The sequence below is a fragment of the Entelurus aequoreus genome, linkage group LG12, assembly GCF_033978785.1.
Source record: "Entelurus aequoreus isolate RoL-2023_Sb linkage group LG12, RoL_Eaeq_v1.1, whole genome shotgun sequence".
In the NCBI taxonomy this organism is placed as follows: domain Eukaryota; kingdom Metazoa; phylum Chordata; class Actinopteri; order Syngnathiformes; family Syngnathidae; genus Entelurus; species Entelurus aequoreus.
Window position 1 is genome coordinate 35,575,822 of NC_084742.1, and position 10,655 is coordinate 35,586,476.

The 10,655-nt window shown below is 44.4% G+C and overlaps 1 protein-coding gene across 2 annotated transcripts; it reads right to left on the reverse strand.

Annotated features, from left to right (window-relative positions):
- Positions 1-1,597: 1,597 nt before the first annotated feature.
- Positions 1,598-9,764, reverse strand: tox4b (TOX high mobility group box family member 4 b). 2 transcript variants are annotated; one of them, XM_062065853.1, is made up of 9 exons: positions 9,597-9,764; positions 8,128-8,196; positions 7,774-8,058; positions 7,448-7,708; positions 7,044-7,373; positions 4,678-4,758; positions 3,996-4,610; positions 3,771-3,925; positions 1,598-3,701 (listed from the first exon to the last, which is right to left on the reverse strand). In XM_062065853.1, the coding sequence occupies exons 1-9, from the start codon at positions 9,600-9,602 to the stop codon at positions 3,644-3,646; spliced, it is 1,860 nt and encodes a 619-aa protein (XP_061921837.1). In that variant the 5' UTR covers positions 9,603-9,764; the 3' UTR covers positions 1,598-3,643. The 2 variants fall into 2 exon arrangements, with proteins under 2 accessions (XP_061921837.1, XP_061921836.1); XM_062065852.1 differs by lacking the exon at positions 9,597-9,764 and adding an exon at positions 8,541-9,072.
- Positions 9,765-10,655: the final 891 nt, after the last annotated feature.

Below are 10,655 nucleotides of genomic sequence, written 5' to 3' on the forward strand. Positions count from 1 at the left end.
CCCTCCTCTAAATATGCACAAAAAATATAAATAAATGAAAACTTAAAAAATAATATTAGGAACAAAAGTAGTAAACATCGGTTTCTGTTTTTATAAAAAAAAATATTTATTTTGTTGTTTTTGTATGGCGTGTTTAAAATGTTTCTCAACAACGCCCCCTATCGTGTGTTGACCACCCTTGCCCCCCTTTTTTCCCGCCACGGTGTTTTTTCCCGCCTTCGTCATCAAACAGAGAGGGAGTCAAATCTCGCGACAAAAACGAGAGAAGGAACCGGAAGTGAACGGTCGTCATTCATTCATTTCGCCCGACTGCCATATTTCCCAAAATGTTATAAAGAAATACGTTTAAAAAAAATCTCAATTATAATAATGATGTCGACATTGAAATGTATTCTTGATAAATATTTTTAACAACGTTTCTTGCAGCACGGTGGCACAGGGGTTAGTGCATGTGCCTCCCAATACGAAAGTCCTGAGTAGTCCTGAGTTCAATCCCGGGCTCGGGATCTTTCTGTGTGGAGTTTGCATGTTCTCCCCGTGACTGCGTGGGTTCCCTCCGGGTACTCCGGCTTCCTCCCACCTCCAAAGACATGCACCTGGGGATAGGTTGATTGCCAACTCTAAATTGGCCCTAGTGTGTGAATTTGACTGTGAATGTTGTCTTTCTCTCTGTGTTGGACCTGCGATGAGGTGGATACTTGTCCAGGGTGTACCCCGCCTCCCGCCCGAATGCAGCTGAGATAGGCTCCAGCACCCCCACCCCCGCTACCCCAAAATGGACAAGCGGTAGTAAATGGATGGATGGATGCATGGTATCTTGCTTACACAAAAACATTAAATGTGTCTTAGAAGATCTCAAAAGTCGCCTTAATTATCAATTTAACACAATTTGATTTCCTTATAGTTTATTCCACACCCCAACTAATTGATGATGAGTGCTTGTTTGGTATTAGTTACAATCATAATAGTGCCTTGTTTACAGGATGTAAATGTACATTTACATCCTGTAAACAAGGCACTATTATCATTGTGGATGAAGAAAAGCAGTGCGTACTGCTTTTCTTCATCCATATCACATCGTGTCAACCATGTCATTAGCATCAGCGTTTCATCAGTTGCATAATAATCATATTAGTACTGTATCTGAGTTTCAAAGACTACAAATACCATATTGTTATAAAAATCATTGTAAGGTTTGATGACTCTTTGTGCAGTCATGTGATGTTCACATTTAAGTTAATTGCGGCAGAAGAATGGACTATATACTCTAAGTTTATGATATAAATGCACATTTTTAATTTTATCATGTAAATGTGAGGGTGTTAACTTTTATTGTATTTTACTTTTTTTTAATCTAATTTGTTTTATTCTGTTCATACTCTATAAACGTGGCTGATGTAGGAAAGTAATGATTTACAAGAGCCCCTGTGACTTTTTTTTTTTGCTTCCTATTAATTTTGATGATATATCATCAAAATTGGCCCTGTTCCTGTATTGTTTTTAAAGCGAAGTGTTCATAGTAAAACAACTTAAAATATTACAATTGTGGGTTAATTCTGTCTATTTATGTCATCTGGGAGGTTCCAAACACCCACTGTTAAAACATAAAACATTTTATTTCACCATTGGAAACACTTGCAGGTTTTAGTGAAGCAGTCCAGCCTTCCTGCCCATGTCCATCAGCACAAAGTGTCCCATTATTAATGTATCATTTTCATTTTAAAAAGGACAAGTAGTTTGTTCCAGTAGTGTCAACAGGGCTGATGTAGTTTTTTGATTGTTGTACATCTCAGGTGGTCCACGTGACACTGAATATGCATCAGTTGTACAAAAATAATCCAAGCGGGAACACTCTCACAGGTGGAAAGTGAACCAGTTTTTCGTCTTTCCTGAATCTTAGCACCAATTTTCAGAGCGTTGCGTTGTCCTTGAAACACCCCCCTTGAGAAACAAAACCTAAACGTGTTTAATCCACAGGTCTCCAACCGTTTTTGCACCAGTGTCCGGTTTAATGTAGGCATTATTTTCCACATTTGGCAGATAAATTCAGATAATACAACTCACCATAACGCTGAATTAGTAGGAGCCTTGGGCTTGTTTCTTTCCAATGAAATGGGCCCTGGGCGGTTGATGCCACACAGTGCATACCATCAACCTGCTGGGGACTGCAGATAGATATTAGCCTTTGGCTACAATCTGGCACATTTACATTTCATATGTTTATTAATGTGCATTGTTCCATGTAACAAAGATATAACAAATGGCAACTTCCTATCAGAAGTTTTATTAAGCATCTATGAACAAGCTTATTGGTTGGTAAATGGGAAAGACGGTCGTTTTTAAATTATTTAATTTATACCGGTCCCCTTTATACCGGTCCCCGGACTGGTGGTTGGGGTCCACTGGTTTAGACAATAAGTGAAGCTCTTTTTCTTTCCCAAACTGAGCCGAATGTGCATTTTGTCTTGAATTTTAAAAAATGTGTTCATGTAGATGACGCACGAAAATACTCAAGTCACCCCGGATTTCCACAAGATACGTAATGGCTGCTGAACTGCAACACCGTAACACATCTCCAGCTTTGCCGTCCGAGGCGGCACTTGTGAAAAGGACAACAGTTTCAGTTTTGCTTTGCAAAACGACTACTTTATTTTTGTATTTGTAGCAAGCAACAACAGCAGTAGCACTATCTCTGGTGAGTTATTACACACACTTTAAACTTTCACTAACCACTCCCATGCTTCTCCCGCCTCATGGCAGGTCAGAGTTGACACAGGCCCCCAAATAGCTGTACAGGCTACACCTGTAATGATTCTTTGATTTTGGTCCTCCAGAATCAGCATGTCCTCCCTCATCCATTGTGTCAAAGGGTTGAAATAACGTCTAAAAAACCTTTCACAAGTTGACCCCGCCCATTAGGTTGTTTCAAGGTGTAAGATACAAACTGCCTTGAACACTTGGTACTTTTATTTTGAAAGTAAACCGGGTCATTTGATTTGTGTTTGGGAATGACTTTTTGTTCCGTTTTTGCTAAATTGATCCGCTGTGCTGCGGTGACTGGCAAAATTAGAAGCGCTGCGTATATTTAGCGCGGGGCTTCGGAATGTCCGAGCCGTGCACAGAGCGCCCACCAGCGGTGAAAAGTGACACATTGGTTGGAATGTAAACGGAAAACATCTGGAGCCGTTCAGCAGCCGTTATGCATCTTGTGAAAACCCGGGGTGATGCTCCATGTTTTACGCCAAGGAGCTGTTGTTTACGGCAAAACATCTTTTCACAAGAGCACACCACACCCACTGTAATACAGCAAAATCATTGAAATGAGCTGTAAAAAAAACCCCTGGAACACCTTTTCCTCCTTGATGTTTCTTCAAGTTCATTAAAAAACATTGTCTTTATAAAATGTCTCTTTTTTTTTTTTTTTAAACATTTGTTGGATGTTTTCCCTCCTTCCTGCTAGAGAGAGAGTAAAGCAGCAGTGTCGAGTTCCTCCCCATGTACTGGGATAAAACTCACATGTACCAATTCCTGAGCCTCATCTGGCCATCACTCACTCACTCACTCACTCACTCACTCACTCACTCACTCACTCACTCACTCACTCACTCACTCACTCACTCACTCACGCCTTTCCTGGGTCGCACTATGTGACAGTGGTGAAGTTCCGCCCTCTGATGGCACACCAGGCTGTGAAAACATCCCTGCAGAGAGGAAAAAGTTGGAATGCCAATTAAAGTAGCTATTTCTTCCTTGTTTGAAGGTGGACTGACCTGCAGTGTGTGGCAACACACTCGTTGCTGCAGTACTCTTTGTCCCAGTCTTTGCTCTCCACTGCCGGGTTGGTGCAGCCGGCACGTACACAAATGTTTGGATGGGCAGCTGTCGTGACGGCAGGTCTGGGCGCAACGTTCACCTCCACCTGCATCTGACACACAAGCACACATTGTAATCATTGTCAGCAGCATCCTCCAGTGGTCAAACAAAACTGCGCTTACCCCCTCCTCCGCCTCCACCACTTCTTCTACTACTTTTGTCCCCACGGCAGTTAAATCTCCCACCTCCATCGTCACATCCGACGTTTTGCTCACCGACGTCACAATTATCGGCTCACAAGAATCTAATTGGCGAGCCGCCGGGACTACTTTGATCTGCAGGGGAGGAGGAGCCGTGGCGGCGGTAGCGCCCCCTCCTCGAGGTTTAGCCTGTAGTGGGGGCGGAGCCTGGGCGTGCAGCATCTGCTGCAGCCGCGGCGGTGGGGGGGTGTTCTGCATCTGCTGCAGTGGTGGCGGTTGGCGTGGTGACGAGGCAGGCATCGCCGTGACAGAGACGGCGCCGGAGGGCAGCTGCAACTGCTTGATGATGATTTTGGTGACGGTGGGAGGGCTTGGGGTAGCTACGGCGGCAGGTGGTGGCTGTGGTTTAATCGCGCCTGTGCGGGAGCGCGTGGTGACCTGAGGCAGGTCTAGGATGATGTTGGAGGTGCAGATGTTGGTGATAGTGTTCTCCTCGGGGTTGTAGTGCTGGGCCCTGGTGGGGCGGGCAGCAACAACAGGTGCTGGAGGGGCTCGACGGGGTGGCGAAGGTTTTGAGTCCAATACTTCAATGGGAGCCTGGAGAGAATGGCACACACTATAACAACATGAACATGTGATTTTCACCAAAAACTAAAAAACCCACCTGAGAATTTAGACCGGCTCTGTATTCCGCAAGTGCTTTCAAGTAATCCTTCTTGGCAAGTTCATTTTTCCTCTTGTAAACCTTTGAAAAAGAGGAGAGACAAGGCTTTTGTCAAGTGCTGAAGAGTGGACAGACAGCACCATATAATGGACCAACTATGGCCATAAGAGGGTATCAAACTGATCCATAAATCAGTATCTCTCATACTGGTCAAATCTACTAGATTAGATATCAAATAAAAATAAAAACTATCTGATCTGACAAAACGTCCAAGTTATCACCCAAATGTCAAAACGACTACATAAATTCTCAATTTAACGCTGCACGACATGCCGTAAACCTAGATTCAGCGGCTGTATTGCAATATAGCTAGCTAACAGCTGCTAGAGCGTCAGTCAATTAGCTTCGCGATGTTGTCATCTCAGCTGTGTGAGTTACTTTACATTTAAGGAAGAGAAAAGTAGCCGAGTGCAATTTGTATGGCGCAATTGTCTCAGGTGGTGATAGCAATGGACATTTTTACACCACAAATTTGAATTAACATTTTTTTTTAGATCATCACGGTAAAAGGTATTTGGTTAGTGCTAAAAAGAAGACGGTCATTCAATCCACTGCTTTACTGGAAAATTTCTATGTGCACGTTTAAAAAGTGTAGAGGGTGAGAGGCTCTTCAGCACAGCCTCTATATTTTATGATGTTGAAGTGACAAATGAATATTTTTTTGTTATTTAACTTAGAAATGTTGTTACAATGTTGGATACTCATGTTAAAAAATGCCAAAGCATCAAATCATATGCATGAGCTTGCACACAGTTTTGATGCCTCTGTTTGCTGGCTTTTACAGTCGGTCTACGTCGTGACGTCCCAGCGAGGTGGATGTACTTATTTGGACATTACGTTAAGCTTTCAGCCAGAAACGATGTCTCCCTCTCAGCTTCAGGTTGTGACCAAACATATACATAATATTTTCATCTAATCTTGGCATCTGCTTAATAACACTGACATGTGACATGCATTGACATAAATGCTGTTAAAAACGACTTTTGTTATGCAGAGTCTGGATTGATAGGAATTATAATTATTTTCATTTGCTTTAAAACAAATTTAAACTTTTGTTTTACCGTAATTGTATTTCAAATCTTAGCAAGTCGATAAGAAGGTTGATATCAGTCTGTGTCGCTTGCTATCAGTCGATACAACTAAGTCTCGGCCAATGATAAATTTTACTCGACAATTGTGGAGTAAAATGAGTAAAAAATAGTCCCTCAAATTATTTCAAATAACCATAATTTTCAGCTTTAATTTGAGACCAAATTAAGCACTAATGTAATCATGTCATATAATTCTAATGATGCATGTAACCTTTTCTAACGCAATAAAGTTGTATTTTTAATTAGTATGTTTTACCATTGTAATTGGTCAGGGTCAATAATGTTTTGATCATCCTAAATAAGTAAACAATACAAATACAATTTGACTCTCAATTTATGTTATTGACTCTCAATTTATGTTAGCAAAAATTGCACTTCAATAAATACTGAACATCTGGAAGTGTAGTTCTTCCCCAGCTGGAAAAACTGCGTGGGTTGTTTTTTAGCCATCACTTCCCAACACATTTGGCATACAGGCTCATTTCATCCATGTTGATGGGCTAATTTTGTTTATTCGGTTTGAAGCCAAAATATTCCGATAAGGGGATAGATAGTTGGCTTTGCAATCTTTGTTCTTTTTAATTTTTGCTTCTCCCTGGCGACTGGCAAGGCTATGTCGCTGTCAGAAGCTCATAGTCCTGCCTCCATTCACAGAGACAAAGATTGTGGATGACTACCAAGAACTTTCACTCCGTTTAACTCTGCTATTCAAAAACACTCAGGCACTGGGAGCGATCCACAGAGTTAAACCTCTTGCACTCTGTTTGGAAGCTAGAGAGGAAGAAAGTAAACGCACACAGACGTGGCAATTTTTCCAATGCCGGCGCAATTATCGAGGTTATCGTTCGATTAATGTATTTATTAATCGTCCAGGCCTATATACAACGTTGCAGTATTGATATCGGGCTATCCCTAGTACCCCTCGCCCCAAAAGCTGTAGATTTAGGAGATAAAGGCACTGTAGTTGAATAGCCTTGGTCAAGGATCCTAAAAATAAGAATGTGAAGTTAATCCTGGATCAAAAGAACCGAATAATACGATCTCCTCCAGATGATACTTGGTTTGACATTCAAGCTTTACATCATGCAAAGGCAAAATGGTGCATGAAAAAAGGCAACATCCTCTGAAGACTACTTACATCATACAAGTGTAAAGGAAGTCAAACACCAACAAACAATATAAAACGATTGCATCATCCACTATGTTAAATCTTACTTGCTTCTGCTCCTCTCCGAGGCTGTCCCACATGGATGCCACTATCTTGGACACTTCTCCAAACGTGGCGTTGGGGTTTTGTCCCTTGATGGCCGCCTGAGTGTCACTGAAGAAAAGAGCGTATGCCGACACGGGCTTCTGCGGCTCATTGGGGTCTTTCTTTTCCTCCTTCTTTTTCCTTCCCCTCTTTCCGGCACCGCCTCCTTTCCGGCCGATGGCTGTAGAGATGCCGGCAGCCGGGGCAGACAATGGCGCATCGGCCAGAGTGGGGTCAAGGGACATGACCCCGGCAGAGTAGGCCGGAGTGATGGGGGACTCCACCAGGATGCTCTGATGGCAGGGACAGAAAGCGTCTTGCAGGAAGCGGTCGATTTAGAAAGATAGAGATCACGAGGGAATCTTACCCTTCTGAAGTCGTCCATGTCATCATCCTGCAGCGAGCTGGTGGGTGACGCCGTAGCCGACAGACGGTTTTCCGGCGACTCAGGGCGCTGAAGAATATTCCCTGCACCCAAGCCAAGCCCAAGTTGAGCGCTGAGCTCCGACTGGTCGATGGTGGTCAGCTGGTTGGAGCCCAGCAGGCTATGACTCATGTCTCCCAGCGGAACATCGATCGTGACCGGCGACGAGCTGCTGAACTGGGACCCGATGGGATGGCCCAGATCCTGCAGGAGGAGGAATTTGTTTTTGTGACTAAATCCAGAGTATGGACATCTCATGCCATCCTCACCATGCCCAGCGACGACCCCAGCAGAGCGCCTCCAGATTGGTTGATGACCCCAAGACTGAGGTGCTCCAGTCCCTGCGAGGGTGGGTGGACGAAAGTTGAGGCGAAGGACGGGTCGTCACCTTCCACCACAGCGTTCCTGGGCACCACCACACTGTCGGAGGTGCTGGTGTCTGAGAGCTCCCCGAAGTGAGACACCACATCGGAGACGGTAAGCGCCGAATCGGGGTCCAGGGAGATGGGCGGGATTTCAAACTCCTCATCGCCCAGACTGGGAGTGTGAAACGTCTAGATTGAGACAGGACGAGTCAGTTTAACACTCCTGACCACATTCAGGAGATGACAAGGCTTACTTACTTCTGATGGAGCGAGGAAGGGGTGGCCTGACCCTGAAATAGTCAGGTAGTTGTCACTGCCTCCCGGGAACTGAAAGACAGGGAGGGGAGTCAGTTAAAAAAGCAAGTTACTGGGTTTGAAACTGCACTAAAAGAACTGCATGTTCTCCTGCTTCATCCCATACTCCAAAAACATGCATGTTGGCAAGTTTGTTGAGGACAATAATTCATAGGCGTGAGTGGGTTTGTCTGTGTGTTTGACAGGTGACCAGTCTAAGGTGTACCCCGCCTCTCGCCCTAAGCCAGCTGGGACAGGCTCCAGATCACCCGTTACCTTCATGGGAACAAGCGCCAAACAAAAACGGATGGATGGATGCCTGCATATTTTGTTCGAATGACAAATGGCTGTCAAGCCTCACAGCTCAATGAAATCACCTTGTTGTCAGAGTCAAATCCGTTGTAGGTCTGCGGGTCCAAGAACTCTGGATCACCATCGTGCTGCCCGGTTCCGCCAGATAAATCCGAATAAAAATTCAGGTCCATCCTTTTTTGGGGTAGACAACTCCCAGGGAAATTAATAATCACAATGTCCCCGCTAACCTCTGCGCACTAATTGTGGATGCAGGATTGAAAGACATATAAATGAAAGTCAAGATGATTCCGCAAACATCCAGCAGTACTGTGGAGGATCGCGTAATCGAACATGTGGACGCCCCAAGAATAAACCAGTCCACAGGGCTGGCTAGCTACCAATTAACGTGGCTCTCTTACGGCGGTTTAGCTTTAGCCGAATTTGACGCAAGGTTGCGGTGCTGTTACTGCTACTACACACTCAGCAGCCGTTTGTCTGGAGCTCCCCGAAGCCGGCAAAATACCGGCGGCCCGGTTAAAGCTACTTGACGCGACAGGAAACCCTGCGTGACCGTTGCATCCGACCCAAATCTCCAGTCTGGCCCGGCTCAGGCTGCTCAATGGAACCGGAGACACTGATGCTAGGACAGCCCGGGCTGTTGTGTCAAACTACGCTAACCGGATATGCAGCAATGTTTGTTTCAGGATAAAATCCCACGAATATGTCCTCTTTCGTGGAATAAAGCTATCCGACAGTTTACTTCCATCACAACACTGCAATAATTTACTCCACATTTACAGCCTTCAGATTAACTTCATAATGTCAGGCTGAAATCCACGTTGCAGTGACATGGAGTTTTACTTTGAAAGACAACACCGGACAAGCATTTCACAACATTTAACAAATATAAGTTAGCCTCGTTTCATTTAGTGTTTGTTTAAAATGCTGACACGTCTCTCACAGTAGTTGTATGTTCATATGCCAACAATAAACTAACAATAATTTAATAAATGAAATCAGCTCGTATTCAACGCCACCCTGAGGTGGTGACAACCAATGCTTTTTAACTGGCTGATCGTCAACAATGACGACAAACTTGGTTATTTTTTCCATGTTAAATGGTGACATAGTCATCTTACCTCCATGATGGCGGTCTTATTGTTTTTTTCCGTCTTTGGTTCCACTTTGCCGGAGTGAACTTCGTCAACACTCGGTTTCCTCAACTATCACAACATGGCACCGGCTAGCAGATTGGAATTACTCCCGGAAGTGACGCCTGTACGTCCCAGACTCCCAGTGTTGCGTTTCCGGCCCTAGGTAAACCGTATTACCATACGACTCTACTGTATTTATCTATGCTGAACTAAAATATAAACGCAACGCTTTTGTTTTTGCTTCCATTTTCATGAGTTGTACTCAAAGGTCTAAAGGTTTTACTATATACACAAAATACCTATTCCTCTCAAATATTGTTTACAAATCTGTGTTAGTGAGCATTTCTTCTTTGCCAAGATAATCCATCTCACCTCACAGGTGCGGCAGATCAAGATGCTGATTAAACAGCATGATTATTGCACAGGTGTGCCTTAGGATGCCGTAATAAAAGGCTACTCTGAAATGCGTTTGCGTCACGCAGTGCAACACATCTCCTTCGCATAGAGTTGATCAGGTTGTTGATTGTGGCCTGTGGAATGTTGGTCCACTCCTCTTCAACTACTGTGCCAAGTTGCTGGAAATTGTCAGGAACTGGTACACAATACCAGGGGCGCCGATAAGGGGGGGTAAAGGAGACGGATTCTAGGGGCCCATGATGGAGGGGGGCCCAGAGAGGCCCCTAATGATGATGAAAGTATAATACAGGGGGCCCTGTAAAGATTCTTTTCATGGGGCCCAAAATCCCTGGCGGCGCCCCTGCACAATACACAGCATCCCAAACATGCTCAATGGCCGGCCGGGTGACATGTCCGATGAGTATGCTGGCCACGCAAGAACTGGGATATTTCCAGCTTCCAGGAATTGTGTCCAGGTCCTTGCAACATGGAGCCGTGTATTGTCATGCTATAACATGAGGTGATGGTCTCCGATGAATAGCACATCAATGGGCCTCAGGATCTCGTCACGGTATCTCTGTGCATTCAAAATGCCATCATTATAATGCACTTGCGTTCCTTGTCCATAATATACACCTGCCCATACCA